Raw genomic sequence first — 17,668 nt, 5'->3', positions numbered from 1 at the left:
CCATAAAACATTAATTTTTTACGAGTATCCCCAGAGTGGTCCAGGGGTTGGGGAGGCTGCTTAGGGCGTGCCACCGTAGCGATCGTACAACCGTGAGTGTGTCGTGCGCGTGTGTTTGTGCGTATTGGGATTGGAGCTTGAGCAGAGAAAGAAGCGAGAAGCGGCCGAATTCAACGGAGCATATCCTACTCCGGACGGCCGGAAGGATTCATGCACAACGATCCGGGAAAGCAACGGAACCGGTTTGATTCGGCAACGATGAAACGGGTCGCCTGGGCACGTGGATGCGGCGTCAAAATGGCGGACGTATTAAAACATATCAACAGATACGCGTTGGCGCAGCTCGTTCTGGTCACGCTCGTCCTGATTGTGCCGTTCCGGATGGGTAAGTTCATATTTCAACTGATTTAACAATGTGCTGGGGTTCAAACAGAGAAATACTTTTTCTAAATTTTAAGACAACTGGCAAAGATTTATGAAGCATGTGAGATGAAAAAACGTCTTACATAGATACTAAAGCTTTAAATGGGCCAATTGATTTTCGTACTGATTTGTAGTTACTTACCACAGTAACAAGAGAATGTTGTAGTGGATCAACAACTTTTTGCAGCATGTTCAGAAGAAAGATGATTTTTCGTGAAATGAAAATATTCACAAATATTCTTGAACAAGTTTTTTTTTAATTGTGGCACGACATCCCCTAGCGGGACAAGGCCGCTCTCCGAAGAGAGTTACTGTGACCGTAAAACGGTATATTATAGATCGGTGATAATACCGGAGGGTGCCTACAATAAGTAACCTTCACAATATTTCAAAAAGTTTGTCGAAAGTCGATGGTTAACAACAACCGATGGTCACTCTCCAATTTTGTTTGCCAACCAACCGTTTCAAGTAAGGTCCCCAATTATAGGGTAAACATCCCTTTTTCGATAGATCGTATACAAACGGTATTTGGAGCATTCGAAAAAAGCATCTTGACATCTTAAAACCATCAGTTTCCATTACTGCTATTTTTTTAAATACAACATACATTTTCATGCTTGTTGCAATAGTATAGATATTCTTGAAATAAAACAAAAAATACTAAACCAGTCGCGGCAGTTGCTATTGACTGAAGTGTTGAATCAATGTATCTGTGACGTGACTAGACAATTCCACACTGACTAAGAATAAGGACAATATTGTTCGATTCCATTGCCACGAAAACGTGTGCATAAACATGGGTTTTAACGGGAGCCTAGCGAATGTTCAAGTTATCTTTTGGTAGGCATGGCCGAAGACTGTCATAACGCCAAGACAACAAAGACCGTTTAGACCAGGGATTGGCACACGATTTCCAAAAAGGGCCAGATGATTTAGGAGAAACCAAAGGCGCGGGCCGGATAATTTAAACGATGCTTTAATGTTTTCTAACCCTTTGTAATGGAGAGAGGAACTTTCTAAATAGCAAAGTTACATAAAAAGTGGGAAAAGATAAAGTATTTAAAATGTTATCGATAAACATATAACAGGAACACCTCGTTAAACAATTTTCATCTTCATTTTGATCTTACCACAACTGCAAGAGGAGACGAATTAAATGAAGATAAATTTTCCCGCTCCGTGCGATGAGCGCTTAAGCAATTGGCCAAATAGTGTCACACGTTAGTTCTAGTCTCAGAGCTTAGATTATGTGCTTGAAAAAGCTCTGTTGTTGTACCCAGTGTACTATGTTTCTACTCTTTCTTCCAGTTAAGCGGCAAATGAACGAAGGTTAAAAAAATGATTCGCAAACAGTTCTTACTCCAAGCCAAAAGCTGGTGCAGTTAAACTTAAAGCCTAACATTAAAATAATTCAAACCTTTAACAATGACGTGGAAATCGTAACTATCACTAGTTGTTTAGTCAATACGCAAACCTTTAACAATGACGTGGAAATCGTAACTATCACTAGTTGTTTAGTCCATACGCAAACATTGTACCCATACTCGTTTCAGAAACAGAAATATCAACTTGTTAGTTAAGTGTTATGCTTTGGGTTGTGGAAAAACTCATCTGAAAACGGTAGCAAACATCGTCAGTTAGTAACACAAACTACTTGATTGTGAAAGATGAATCTAGAATTCTTTAACTGCATCAATTGTTTCAGCAAGGTTCAGCTAAACAGCATTCTTTCGTTCACCAATAAAAGCACTACCAAAGAGGATGATTCAAAAAAAATGTCGTCGAAGGGATCAAATTGAAATAAAAGCAACTAATTAAACAGTTTACATCCCATCACTCTAGCAGTTGATTCATAGCTGTGGCAGCGTGTGATGCCACGAACCAAGCACATCTACATGAAAGGCGTGAGAAGCTCACACCAAAACACACATTCCCTTTTAATTAAAACGTTGACCATGATAAAATATGCGGATCCTTTCACCTTTTCACGGTGGCATACGGTGTTGCCTGTTGTGCTGCAAAGCTGTGATGCCGACGCTTTGATTAGAACGCTTTGCAACACCCCGGTTCTGGTCATCCCCCCCGATGGTTTACCCCACATGGGTGATGGACGAAAACATCGTTTGTTGCTGAGATGGTGACCTGCTTCGGGGTCAACTACATCGGCCGCCGGAAAGCTTTGTGTCGAAATGAAGCTGTTGACATGGTAGCACCCGACTGCGTACCGGTTGCATCCAAGGCAAGGATGCGAACAATCACCGCCACCAAGACGACATCAACGAGAATGGGTTGCATTTTGCAGTGCCCAGTTTAGATGGGGCGCAGTTGATTGCATCCGAAGCGGGTGCCAATCAATCCGATCAGTTTACTGATAGCACAAATGTTGGAATACGTTTTTCCAAGCACATGGAATCGACGTTGGAAGACGTTGATATGAAACCCCGTGTGAATAACTATCACAATATTTAATAGGTTTCAATTTCCAACCTTAACATTTTTTTAGTGTTAGTTTCCATTTGTTTCATAAAAGTGAGAAAAACTACTCAACAAATAATAAAATAGAGTCCATCAAGCGAGCGTTGGGACTCTTACATTGCGATGCGGGCTTCCATAAAATCAATGAAACCAAAAACTATTACTCATTTTACGGCCAAAACACGGCTTGCCCCCCTTCAAGAGCTTGTCGCCATGTTTTTCACTTTGCGTTTTTCCTGAATACCAACGCTGCACAACGCGGTCAGCAAAAGTGCTACATTTTTCTGTCCCTTTTTATCTCCTCCGCATCGTAAAAGTGCTTTTCCGAATATCATTGTTAGATTGGAAATAAATTCTGTCAGTTTTTACATGCCCTCCCGCTCACCGGAAGCGAACTGAATATTGTATGAGGGCAGCAGTTGGGCTTGAATGCAGTGACAGCTATGGTTGATGAACAATTTGCAATCGGATTTGTGTACCGTACTACCGAATATGTGGTCCACAAACGGGACCCTTGCATGTTATTTGCACTTTCCAAATTGTCCGTTTGTATGGAGATTGTCGTGACAATAGTTGCATTCATTCAGTTTAAACATGAATGAAGATTAGATAATAAAGGAAACAATATTTTTAATAACTTCGAATTGATTTAAATCAAATGACCTTAGCCAATTTTGGCTTGAAATTGCCGCGTTTAAAACATGAAATACATTTAAACACGGTATATTCCTTCCTCGCCAGAGCGTGATTAATACTCTCGACCCGGACTTAACGAGTGGAACAAAGTTTAACGAAACAGTGAGCAATTAAACGCGCCTCCCGGGCGGCGCTTTACTCTTTCTTTGAACAATTTACAAATGACTCACGCACGGGGCACCAGGCGCCTCCATTACCGGAATCGCTGTACCGTACGCGAGTCCATTATTTATGGCTTTTGGCTAACCGAACCGACGCTCCGTTGTGGACGCAGCGACGCATAACCACCACATGCATTATGCCAACCCAAGGGTCGGCTGTTGCGCGCAAACGAAAGTGTTACAATAATCCGCCTGCCGTGCGGATGAAAGCTTAATGCGCGCTTCCATCGGAAGCAAGCTGTTGTAACGTGGGGTGGAATCGAAATTTTCCGATGCGATCGATTGACTCGCCTCGCGGTTACTCGAATATGGCAGGTTGGATTCACTTCTCCCATCGGGTGGGCTTTCCCTTTCCATTGTGCAGTTGAACGCCAGGTCCGGCGGTCCACAAATACATAATTAATCAACACGCATCACCACACGACCACCACTTGGAACGCGTTGGGAGTTGGGCAGGCTGTGGGAACGGATCCAATCAGCCCTGTTATTCCTAGAGGGTCATCCTGTCTCGCGGGTTCTTTGGCGGGTGGGATTGGTTTTTTTTGCGGGGCTGGCGCAGGTGCGCTTGGCAAGGGGGTGAAAAATATTTTATTCATAAGCCAATTAACGTAAATCTTGAATTTGCATAGCTCTCACATTGTTGTGCGTCTCGGTTCCGGAATACGCAGCAGTACGGATGGATTTACTGAAATACTGGTTGTTTCTTTATTTGCTCGTCGTTTCCATTCCGCTTGGCCCACAAGGGAATAACAAGCAGCAAAATAAAACAATGCAATTTCCGCATGCAGCATGTGGAATCCACTCGATGGATAATTGCCAACGGGAGGAGGGAATTCGATTTTTCCTGCACGGTATTGACAACTTTTGGCTACAGTTCGCTCGAAACTAGGGACGGTCCGATTATTTGTGCATCGCACGAAACTACGATTTATGGGCTTTCTTTGCCATTTCTGCCGTGGGCCATTTTATTTGAAACTCTCTGTGGGGAATTCCGGTTTGGTTTGTAAATTGTTTGATATATTTTTAATAAATAAATTTCACCCTCCCTTCTACTGCCTCTCCCTTTCACAGTGCACGCTATCGATTGCTTCAAGTGCGTCTCGATGAACGGTGCCAACAAGGCGTGCGACGATCCGTTCCACAACAACTACTCGGCCGCCATCCTCGAGTCGCCGTGCATGGGCGGCCGAAAGGGACGGGATGGGCTGTTTCCGGCTACATCGTGCATTAAAATTGCCGGTTATTACGGTGAGTATTATGGCGGGTAAATTGCTCGACGTTTACCAACTGTGGCCCCACCCGTTCGTCGTTTGTGCGTTCGCCGATTGTCGGCGATACTTTGTTGCATGCGTTCGAGCTCCGTCCGGCTGGTTTGAAGGGAAAGCGTCAGGAAAAATTGGCATCAACCATCAACGACTAAAGGAAACGAATCGAAATTGCACAAATTTTGAAATCATTCGTTTTGAAAAAAAAAAAACTGTACATTTCGCTTTTAGGCGGCTTCTGTGTTTCGCACAATATCTGCAATTAGCTCCCACGCGACCGCCCATTCAACCACCGGTGGGAATTTAATTTGTTGGAAAACTGGCCAACGTCCGGCGTGCAATGATGTTTCCGGCTCGTTTGTCAGATGCACTGCCGCCAAAAGCGTGCTGCGAAGCGACCGATAGCAAATAGTTGATTAGCTTGCAAATTTCAATTATCCACACATCAGCACATAAGCCCGGCCCGGGGCTGAAGAGACGCAAACCGGGCCCGGCAGCCAGGTCCGGAATGCGTCAACAAGTTGGCTTGATGTCCCGGGGTGTACAGCGTACATTATTGCTCCGGCGCTGCACCAATCTCGACCGACCTGGCCGAGGGCCGCTAGGCAGTGATGTGTGAAATTTAGTGCGTCTGGTACGCATGTTACCGAGCAGGGAGCGTAGGGAGAGCGTTGAAAACCGAAACAGCAAAGCACCACCTACCTTTTTGCAAGCGATACAGCGAAAAGGACGCACCGGATCAGTGGGGAAATTAGCATGGAAATTGCGTTAATTGCAGCTATTGCGGTTGAAGGGTGTAGCTGATGAACACATGGCCCAGATGAGATGCGAAAAAATTACATTGGATGATGCTTGAATGTTGGCAGCACGGCATCATAGTATGATACAATAATGAACACAATAAATCAAAGAAGAGAAGTTAGAGAAATTATATATTACAGTCGTTGCCACCTATCTTTGTCCCTAATCCACGCATAATTAAAATAGCTCATCACATTCTGCCTCTAACATATCTGACTTTGTCTTTAACTCATCAGTTTTTGTCTCGTGTTCATCTGAGTTTATCTCTTTTGTGTCTATCTAAAAATGTTGTTATTTACAATGATTGTAAATATGAAGATTATTGTTTGTATTGAAAATGATTTTATAAAGCTATCTAAAAAAAGAAATAAGGCCAAATTATCAATAAATTGAATGTTTGTTACTGACCAAAATTAGAAAAGTATACGCCAACGGTTATGAACAAATAAAACAAGTGGCGTTTAGTAGCTATAAAAAATATTGTATCCCAGAATTTACTGTTTTTGTGTTACTTTATAAAAAATTATAGGCATAAGTTTTTACAAACACCACCTGGTTTCGAGCTAAAACTTGGTGGCAACGACTGTATTTAATATGAAGCCTAATTGATGTTAAGGAAGGTAGTTAACACAATTTAAAACTATCTAAAAAAGGTATCAAACCTTTGAAATTTACGGAATGAGCACGAAGGCCAGCAGATTCATCCACGATATGTCCCAGAAAATTGATTAGGCACTATAATCTGCCTTCTTTAAAAGTTCAGTAATTTTTTTGCAATGTTTTCATCGTTATTTTCTTGTTTGTGTTTATCACAAAGTTCCATGACAGCGTCTTTTAAATAATTATGTTCTTGAAATGGGTCCTACTAAAACAAACGTTTACCTTTCATCCATAGATGATACCGGCGAAACTATAACGGTCCGTGGCTGTGCTCTGGACAGTGGCACGTTAACTACGGACACCGAAATAATTCGCATGTCCCACTGCGGGCGGTTCTACTACGACGACAGGTAAGAAGTTGCAACAGTTCAGATTGACGGTTGGCAAAATTGCCAGAAAAAACATACAAGCACATTTAAGCACATTAAATACCACTTCGCTACAATCCATTGTGTACCACTTAAGCTAATATCAAACTCTTTTGGGTTTTTTATTTTTCCACGGTACGTTTGCTGCCGGATACACTTTGCACCGGTATGATCCACGTATCGGCCAGATACGTCCACGGGTGTCTACAAAGTTGCAACGATGCCGACGCCTGCAATGGAGCGCGAACGGTGGGTGCCCCGGGCGCGATGGGAATGGTTTGGTCCGTGCTGGCATTAATCCTGGCCGTCGCTGGCAGGACGCTGCTGGGAACATCATCATCATCATCATCCTCCACATCACTCCACCCGACCGTGGATCGTCTGGGCGCCGACGGAAGCTAACAACGTGACCGAAAACGGTAGAGCCAAACGGTTGGCTTGGTTCAGTGCCGGCCAGATTGGACGTTATGAAGGCATCGGAGCGTCGTAGCATCGTACGTAGTGGCAGCGGGTTGGCGGAGGGTGGCACGGGGGATGATTTGTTCATGACAGACAGTAACGTAGGAATGTAGGACGAATGTTCTCCAGTCGGCCATTGGATAGATTTTGCAGGCAAACGGAACAGGAGCTGCCTGAACACTATGACCAAGATACCAAATACCAAGCATGACATACAAAACCAATCGATAGGATGATGCTTTGAACAATGATTGCTTTTCCGATGAAATTCTATTTTAACATGGAAATTACCATTATTTCATTTGAATAACCTCATACCAATTCGATGCCCCACTAAAATAGATGAATTTAAAAGTTTTCGTTTCATCTGATTGTTTTACTTTGCAAGCTCAACCCAGCATAGTATTCAACTACATGGTATCACAATTATTAATCAACCATAATTGAGAAAGAATCAAAAGATCAGATTGATTAGCGTAAAACACAAAACAATTATTAGGTTTAGATAAATTGTTGAAGCACTAAGGTGTCAAGTAGCGTTAACGAAGGTGAATACGAAGCAAAACAAAACCATATTACCCAACAAACGGTGTTTCACATTGAACTGGAGGGCATCGGCTAGCTTATTATAAACATTCTCTACCAATTGCATAAGAAGCACAAACATATACCAAACAAAGGATATTGAAAGTATCGAGCGGGATCATTTGTACATTGTATCGCGAACGCAAAAGTGTAGAACAACGGGTGATTCAAACAGTACTATTTCCAAACGATCGCACGAACCGTGGGTGCTGTGCAATGCAGATTGAATTGAAAAGGGTAGAGACGGCGGGGCCGTGGGTCGCGCGAAGGGGAATGATGTATAGTTTGATAGTCGATAAAATTGTTCCAACAACTTAATGTTTCCGAAACGATTGTCGAACCGGTTCTCGATGCGATTCGTCTTCGCTAGGTCCAAAAGGTAAAGCGAATTTTTAATTAGAGATAATTATGAAGGTCTACCTTTGTTATGTAAAAGTGCTCTTTCGCCAAAGTGCTGTTTTATGTTGTGGTTAGTTCCATTCAAGGACATGGACCAAGTAGGGTGAATACTTAGCTAAATGTGTAACGCAATATGGTTGCTCGTGTTTTGGTAAATTACAAAACAATGTGTTTCCCTTATCTCTGTTAATGAAAGCCAGTAACCAAAGGATTAGCGACAGGAATAGACCACAAGCCCCATTCGAGTAGGACAACTTCAAAGTAGTAAACTACGGGATCGTGTCTCTTTTTCCTCTATAAACCCTCCATCGGACGGTTTTCATAGGAAACATATATGCGGGGGATGGATGTAATAATATGTCTATTACTCCAAACCATACGGACGCTAGCTTCTTCCATACTTCTCACTCGAGGACTATTGGTGTGTGGTTACTTAAAGTGCTACAGTGTGTAGTCCCATCATTGGTAATGCGCTTATTTATGAAGAAACTTTGGGCCAACGAACGGTACCAGCTCGGCACAATCCATTTTCCCGCCCCAAACGAGGGGTACTTTAGCAAATTGTTGGACTCTCTCCTTCTTCCAAGAGGCTACACTATCTTCCTTACGAATTCCTTTGAGGAAAGCGTAGTTTGCGTTCATGCTTTAACATGTAGCATTTAAGAAAAGGCAAGCACGTTAAGTTATGTATAAAATAGTCAGATTTTGAATGTTACACATATAAAAGATCTTCTGTCCTTGATGAACACAAATCAAAAATGAAAATTTATCAAATTTGTAAATATCGGCGGGCTAGGGAAACGAAATGATGTTCTACTCCCCTGCAGGACGGGTTCGAAAGTCAACTAGCGATGGTTTCAAGTAGGGAAAATCTATTCGTTTAACTCGATGTGCCGCCAGGCTCACGGTAGGAATGTTTTAACTGTGTTTGCAATTGCACAACGTGCTTCGCAGTGGGTTTGCTAGCAACAATGCCGATCGTATGTTATGCTGCCGAAGAAGCACAATAAATCCTGGACCACCCTCCTGGTGTACAAGAAGGGAATTTAAGAGTCGTAAAAAAAAAGAAAATTGTATTATAAGTGCCTAATAATATAACTACACTCCCCCCTCCCCCTTCCCACTCAGTGTAACAGAGCACGTGGACGGCCGAACGATAAGTAACACGATGTAAAGAAGCAGCTTCCGAAGGGTTCGCTTATCTCGCGTACATTGCACCTTATCACGCACAGCACAGAGCACCGCTTCCAAACATGAGCAGCACCAGCGAACCGACAAATTAGCGTAATGCCATTACATTAACCGATAAACACAATTTTGAAATTACGGTTTCTCCGAACCAGCAAATAAGCTAACGAAATAAAATAAAACAAAAGTATCGAACGTAATACCAAAATGATCAACTGTACATAATGATCAGCAACATACAAATATACTTAAATGTGATATCGAAAAAAGAAAAAATACTATGGAGCGGCAATGCATCAACGCACCGTTGCAGAGCTAAACAAGGCTTCAGGGATGATGCAGCATCCGGTGGGCAAGAGCACGGACGGACAAATAGCCATAGTGTAACCGCTATCCTGCTTGCAATGGGGAGACGAGATGGGCTTGCAAGAGAACAATGTATGCAACATAAACTGCACCTAGTGTACGATAACATAATGTTTCAAACAACTGACGTTCATAGAAAACAAGTTAGGCACAACATATGATGCACATTCGAATGGGGGATAAGCTGGATGGAAAGGTGAATAAATGCGTCCGTTAACTATAAATAAACAATACAATCGTTGCGCAAACGACACCCAAGGACTACGGTAGGCCAGTTAAGGGACGGTGTACGGTGAAATCTTTAATCATGGAATAAATGTAGCATAGATGGTATATTCAGGTGTAATGCAACTCGCATCTCCTCATTTGGCGCTGGGAATACACATGATTTTATGAAAATAGTGCGAGTTATTCCTACGTACGAGTGTGTGTGTATGTGTGCGTTCAGACAGCAAAGCATCATTATGGAAATTCGCATACAATTGACCAAATAAGAAGATATGTCCTTTACAAAGCAACTTGAATGCCGACGCGAAATGGTTAGATATTCTTTTCACACAGATCAAAATTAACACTTAACTCTATCAATGGTAGGTGGAAACGTATGGGAAAAAAAACATGAAGATTTGAAATAAAATATAACACGACTGTTTCCTACATCGCGTGTTGTTCTTTCTCTTGATCGGCGGGAATTTCATATCAAAGTTATAAAGGAATTGATGCCGTCTGTGTATATTTCTTCTTCGAATTAAAATGCCAAATGTCAACAGCTTTCGAATACCATGCCTTCGTTGACGCGTTCACTTATTTATTGTAAATTAAACACATTATCGGTACATAAGTAAAAGATGTGCATGCCCTATCGCTTGAACATGTTTTAAAATTAATAATGGTTTTGGTTTGTACGCCTGCGGAATACATCGAAAACCTAAATTTATCCTGCGACAAAAACTTTTGTACACCCTTGCGATCGTCACATGACGAAAATGTATTGTTTTTAAGTGTACGTTACTAAACATACAGTTGCTTTCAAAGGTTAAAGTACAGTACCGATTTGCACGTTTGACTCAACTTATCTTGGTCAATTCTTCCTGTTCCCAGCAAATATTCAAGGTAGCTACGTGCGAAGGCTTTTGGTGAGTTTCATAAATGGTGTTTTTTCAGATAATGGTATGCACCACGCCGTGCTGATATAACCTGGTCACCAATCGTTCACCAGGATACTCTGTCCATGGCTACAGCACTGCATCCGATGTGTCGCAAGGTGTGGTCTACCTGGTCTATCCACCGAGCTCGATGGACTTCTTGTCGTCTTGTGCCGGGCGGATCGTAGGAGAAACTTCTTGGTTCGGTGGCGGTGAGCACCTTCTTGGCTTGGCGAGCACCGCTGTGTTTTCATGACATGCTCCAACTAACGGATCCGGTTGGCTTTAGCCCGGCTGTTTAGGATATCCGGCTCGCCATACAGCTTAGCTAACTCGTGGTTTATTCTACTCCTCCATACACCTTACTCATGCACGCTATCAAAGATAGGCAGTAGCTCGGGCCGCCCGACATCTGGGAGCGCGTTGGCGTCCTCCGTGAGCAGAGTCCAGAATTAACGCCCTTACAGAACAACCGGTCTTATCAGCGTGCGGTATATGGCACACTTTGTGCCCATAGTAGGCACGATTCCCCTGAACAATGCACCTCCGGATTTCACAGCTAAAGTTGTTATTCAAAGTCGCGATAATGCCGAGGTAGCAAAACTCTTCAAGTTCTACAAGCTCGACGCCGGTCCCTGATACATTGCTTCCCATCGTGGCCCTGTCAATGTCAGAGTCACCGATGGAATTTTAGACTTCGACATGAATTAACTCCTCGTCATCTAGTGCCGGGCGGGTCGCTGGAGAAACTTCTTGGTTCGGTGTCGGTGAGCACCTTCTTGGCTTGGCGAGCACCGCGGCGTTTCATGACATGCTCTAACTACCGGATCCTGCTGGCTTTAGCCACCGTCAGGATATCTGTGGTCAAACGTGCAAATCGACACAGTATCTTCATTTTTGGGAGTAACTGTACATGGTTGCGATGTTGAATCATAATGTATTCTGCTGAAACGCAGGAAGTTCTGATCGTGATGTCGTTATTCTTTGTACAGAAGCGAACTTATGCTTCTGGTAGATTCTCTTTACGTTTACATTCCATAATTACTCCTTTGTTTATCAAATAGTAGGAAAAGATCGAATCATAGAGGTAATAATTAAAATAGCTACAATCTTTGTGAAAATACCGCATTTGATGCTTTCATAAAGTTACAACATTGGTATTACTTGCATCTCATGAGACAGGATCGTAAGTGTAGTTCAGTGTAAATTTTTTACCGTTTTAACACGATGACATTTTTAGCATCCATTTTTGGTTGACTGGAAAAATCAACGTTAAATCTAGAGAAAATGCACAGAACGCTAGAGACTTTCTGAAAGCTACCGACTCAACTCGATTGTTGATTTGCTGTGCATATGGTATACGTTCATTTTTGTAATATCTGATCTCGTTGATTTTTTTTTATTATATTTGCAGAATTCGCTTTACTTTAACAGAAACGCAAACTTTCATTCATTTCGCATTTTTTTAGGCTGTTTCGGCTTTGGTCGTCTTGCCCAAACTTCCAAAATTAGATGTTATTCAAATCTTATGTACAAGAGAAACGTTTCATACTTGAGTGCTGCAGTTTTTAAGGGATGTGAGTCCACTGTATCGAAGTTCGACTCTATTGACGATGATGATAAGTCACACCGCCTACCTTTACATAGGTTTGAGAAGGACGAATGTATCTAAAGATATTAGCTGTACATCATGGTGCATTACTCTTCATAACATTTGCATCGAACTCCATTCGTACAACGGTCACCATCAACTGCACCAATTGGTATATCTTAGATTTCCCAATTAGCAGAGGGTGGCCACTTCAGAGGGAGAAAGATACACCGCCAGTTATCAATGGTTGATAACATGATGAAACTTGAAAGACCACTTAATGGGCCTGATCTTGTTCCTTGCATACAACGGTCACGATCAATCACCTCGAAAGGTAAATCGTGAAATGATTGAAAAACAAAAAGCACAAATAATGTTAAGCAAAATAACTTGGTGTGGATCGGAAATGCGCAGGACATTACTTTTGATAATCCATGTCCATTATCCTATCAATCGATCTCATATTTTAACCCAAAACCTCATCAAGCATTTGATGAAAACAAGCAACTTTGATGCAAAATAATAAAAATAATTCAAAGATTGAAATTAAAAAAAAAAATGGGTCAAAAGGACGGGGCCTTCGAAATCGCGGGGCCGCAAGCAGCTGCTTAGTTTGCTTAACCCTATCATCCGCCTCTGCTCTCCGAAGCGATGAGGGGTAGTTGTGCTCTGTTTGTTGTTCACACCGCCAATTACCATTGGTTGATAAATCGGTTGTGTTAATGGTTCTAGTTCTTTTCGTACAGCCATGTCAACTGATAGTCCTCATTTATGCGAACGTGTCTCAAAACTTCTTCTTCTTCTTGGTCTAACGACAGTGTTGGTCATGCCTGTCCATCAAGGGCTTACTAGACTTTTTTCTTTTTATATACGTGGATGGTAAGTCCTCTCGACAAGGGGAGAGTCCGGCCATGTAAATGATTCGAACTAGGTTTCAAAACTGATTTGATTTATGTGGCGCTACAACCGCTGAGCGGTCTTGGCCTGACGAAGCTCCATCCGAAACCGCTCACGGTTGCTCGCCACACTGGTCCAATTCCGTATGCCGGCTTTACTAGCGGCTTCGTCTACGCCATCCTTCCACCTCAATTTAGGCCTACCACGCCTCCTCTGTCCTTGGGGACAGCCTAAAAGGACTTTACGGGCTGTTTCGTCCGGTGCCATTCGCATGACATGACCAGCCCACCGGAGCCTGGCGAATCTAATTCGCTGTACGACGGTGAGGTACAGTTCGTAGAGCTCGTCATTATATCGACTCCTCCATTGTCCCTCCTCCAAAACTTTCAAAACTATGTAGACTAAAAATTGCGGAAATATGGACCTACGGAAACGTAGCACAATAACGTTCAAACCGTAGTTTTCATAAAATCACAGTAGTGTGCTTAGCTGTAAACATTACAATGCTCCACTTTATGGCCCAGTAGCGGTTAGAAAACATCATTATGTGCGTTACTATGTCAACATGTTAAAACTTTCTCAATCAAACAGGAGAAGGACTGAGTTATGTAAAACTTAAAGCATAGTTTCATTACAAAATTGGCTTGATTGAGCGGATCATGGTAAAATTTACACTAAACTACTCTTAATCCTATTTTACTATTTGCAATTAGTTTACGACAGCAGCAAAGCCCTATAAACCAGGCTAATGCGCTGATCGTGACATTCACTGGTATTGTGGAACAGTTTCAAGTACGATGAAGATAGTGCGGTTGGTGATGGATGCGAGATGGCTGTTGATTAGAGGTCTACGTTTTTCAAGTTTGTCCCGGCACCGGTCGGCAGTTCCACATCCGACGGAGGCACAAACTTTCCAATTACACGCACATTACGCTGACGCTCCTCCAGCTTGGACATTTCTCGTTTCAGCTTCTCCAGGATCGCATAGTTGGGTTGGTTAATGGCGGCTTTGCTCTGCAGCACGGTAATTTCCTGTTCTTCCTGCTTTTTCTCCTTGTACGACTTGACCGACCGGTTACCGTAGAGACGCAACAGCGAGCCCCACGTTTTAATGTGCGGATGCAGTATCTGTAGGATGGCCTGTGAGGCGCGCTGCTTGCCGTCGCGTTTGTTCTTGCACACCACCGTCGCCACGTGCTTCCCGACCGTCATGGTGAACTCGTTTTTCCGGTGCTTCATCGTGTTCACCTCGTAGTTGATGTGTACCTCGCCGAGGCCAAAGTTGCGCTGGAGGCAGGTGAGCAGAATGGCGTGTGGCGACGGTTCGGTCGTTTTGGCACAAAACTCCGCCACCCGCGGATCCTCGATCTTGATCTCATCGAACACGGACAGCTCGCGCAGATCGGCCGACTGCTGCTGGGAGCTGCCACCGTTGGTGGCACTTTTCGCATCCTTGCTGGTGATCTTGTCCTTCATGTCGGGGATCAGTATTTCCAGCGTTTCGCGGGCGGCCTCACTCTTCGCCTGCTTCTTGCTCGTCCCGTAACCGGTGCCATACTTCAGATCGTTTATCGTGACCGTTGCCGAGTAGGGTGTTGCCGCATTTTCCAGCTCCTTAAACTCGTACGTCGGCTGCTTGCGTAGCGCGTGTTGGACATACTCGTGCAGAATGCAAACGTAGCTCTTGCCGTTCGGGTTCATGATCCACTCCTTTTTGGGACGCGCGTGTGGATTGCCCTGCTCGTCCTCGATGTTCAGCATGGGAAAGGTGATCAGTTTGGTGCCATCGGGAAGCGTTGGACGCTGCAGGTTCTTGATGTGCTTGCGGTGTTTAGTGAACTTGCGCCGTGCCGACCAGGACTTGAAGCGCAACACTCGTATCGTTTTGAAGCGGAACAGCTTCTTACAGTACTCCATCACGGCGTCGGAGGAGAGCGATTGTGCTTTGAGGTTTTCCGTCACCGTTTCAATTTTGGCGCTTACCTTTAGTGGGAGCAGTTTCGCGTTCGCCTGTGCCTCAGCGGTCGTTGTGGCGCCCGCAATCATCTTGCTCAGTTGAGCGTTGTGAAGCTGGCGTTGTTCTTGGACCGGTTCCGCAGGTTCCCGGTTTTCATCACCCGTCTCGCCATTCTCGTTACCATTTTCGACGGCCGTCGCCGTTTGGGCAGCTGCAGCAGCAGCGAGTTCCTTTTTCAACTCGTCCTCTTTCTCCAGTGCCTTGCGGTAGTTAAGGCAAGGTATTGCACTAAGTGGTATTTCGTGTTTCTGGAAAGGAAAATGTACTCCTCAAATGATCTGATTCTCGAATCGAATATTCCTTCCCAACTCACCCTCACACTTCCCGGGCCAAGAAAGTAAGGTCTCGATGCGGTACAAACGCGTGACGCCTTGTGTAGGTAAAGTGGCATGCCGCTCATGTGTGTTGCCTGAACCCAACCCTCCGGAAGTACCTCGAAATGATTGCGACCCTTCTCTTCCAGCACCTGCTTGAAGCGTTCCTCGTACGGTTGCTTCTTGTTCGTGTTTTTCAGTTCCTCCGGAAGACCTTCATCGAGCATGGATTCAATGTCGTCATAATTGACGTCCGATCCTTCCGAACTTCCATCATCGGCCTCACCACCTGGAACGGGGAGAGTATGTAAGTGTACCCGGTGTATGCTGTTTTAGAATGCTAAATCTTACCGCCCGTTTCCGAATCCTCGTCCGAATTGTCTCCCTGCACCTCGTCGAGGACATCAAACTCACGAAGATTGTCACCCGGGTCTATAGCGCCCGAAGTAGCATCCATCGGAGTTTCTTCTTCGTCCGATTCGCTATCTTTCATGTTCACCGCTTCTGGAACCGTTGCTTCATCGACTTTACGTCTCTTGGCCATCGGGCACTCGGGCGGAGGGTTCATCACGCCCTCGACAAGTTCACAATCAGGAGCGGCCATTTTTTACACAACAGATAATCCCCGGACCCGTTTACGGAAACCGAATTACCCCAAACGAAAGACCCGTTGCACGTTGCACTTACGGTTTACAGGATTCGATGCAAATCGACGGTAACAATCTTCTACCAAACCACCCAATGATGAACAAAATCAATTCCTATTTGGTATGCGTCGGGTGGTATATCAAAAATGCATGGTTCAAATTGAATTGTTCACATCGGTCGGTGGTAGAAAATCTGCAAAAGTGAAGCTGGATAAGACGGCGAACACACATCAACGCACAGAACCACACGACCGCCTTCCGGTCGGTATTGATTTTAGGTGGTGTTTAGGTTTATTTTTTCTTCACACATGGCGTTTGATGACTTTTTCCAGATGCAGAAACTTGTAACCTGGCGTTCTTGAAGCAACAAATTCTATCGCAAGAACGTCAAGCCGTTTAGCTTCCTGCAATCGAGATAAACACTACCGGAAAACCACGATGTTTTAGTAAGGTTTCGGTCAGAAAATAACCACAAATATCACAGCTCGATGGATCAGCATCAAACATGCTAATGGCCGTTGTCAAGATCAATCAAAAGGCAGGTCGGGCCAAAGCTATATTTTGCTCCACCATTGTTGTGACAGTTGGTTGAAAAAGTGTTTACACAAATTTCTAGCATACTTGTGGGAGATCTCCGCCAAAATCACCGCGAAATGGGTAATTGGTAATTCTAGATAACAGTTTCAATGATCTCACGGATAGAAACTGCTCTTCTGTGTGAAGTTATGGGATATGGATCCTTTTTCTCGCCGTGACTGCCGAAATTAAGTGTGTTGGTCTGCCTTATGCGCAACCTTCCCCCAGAATATATTTCGAACACCTCAATTGTTTGTTCTGTTGATGAAACATACCAAATTTGCAGTTTGACTTCACTTTCCTGGCTGCTCGTGAGAGGTAAACAAAATTTCAACCAACTGTCAAAAATTTTCCCACGCCTGCTAGGCGATTTCGAGAAAATCGTCAGTTCCAGTTCGGCGTCGCATCAGAGCGGATGGTTAGCAGTGCACGAGGTTCCTGAAAGGGTTAGCTGAAAAGTAAGGTTATCTTAGGCACGGCCGCGTGGTGCCGCCGAGCTGGAGCTCAAGTCTTCTTCTTCTTCACTTCGTCGAGGATTTACTCCAGTACGGCTATTGAATCCAGCTTCCTGGGCCTTCGCAAGCTAACCTGGAGACATAGACCTCTTTAGGACTGGCAACTAAAGGCCATATGTC

The 17,668-nt window shown here is 43.9% G+C and overlaps 2 protein-coding genes across 2 annotated transcripts; one reads left to right on the top strand and one right to left on the bottom strand.

Moving 5' to 3' along the window:
- Positions 1-258: 258 nt before the first annotated feature.
- LOC131262268 (uncharacterized) lies at positions 259-7,251 on the top strand. Its single transcript, XM_058264238.1, has 4 exons — positions 259-385; positions 4,827-5,003; positions 6,717-6,831; positions 7,038-7,251. The coding sequence occupies exons 1-4, from the start codon at positions 259-261 to the stop codon at positions 7,249-7,251; spliced, it is 633 nt and encodes a 210-aa protein (XP_058120221.1).
- Positions 7,252-13,777: 6,526 nt separating this feature from the next.
- Positions 13,778-16,880, bottom strand: LOC131271391 (microprocessor complex subunit DGCR8). Its single transcript, XM_058272805.1, has 3 exons — positions 16,162-16,880; positions 15,810-16,099; positions 13,778-15,744 (listed from the first exon to the last, which is right to left on the bottom strand). Exons 1-3 carry the CDS (start codon positions 16,412-16,414, stop codon positions 14,320-14,322), a joined length of 1,968 nt encoding a protein of 655 aa, XP_058128788.1. The 5' UTR covers positions 16,415-16,880; the 3' UTR covers positions 13,778-14,319.
- Positions 16,881-17,668: the final 788 nt, after the last annotated feature.

The sequence above is a fragment of the Anopheles coustani genome, chromosome 3 (genome assembly GCF_943734705.1).
Source record: "Anopheles coustani chromosome 3, idAnoCousDA_361_x.2, whole genome shotgun sequence".
Taxonomy (NCBI): Eukaryota; Metazoa; Arthropoda; class Insecta; order Diptera; family Culicidae; genus Anopheles; species Anopheles coustani.
Note: the sequence above shows the minus strand (reverse complement) of the source record. Positions and strands in the feature narration are given on the sequence as shown.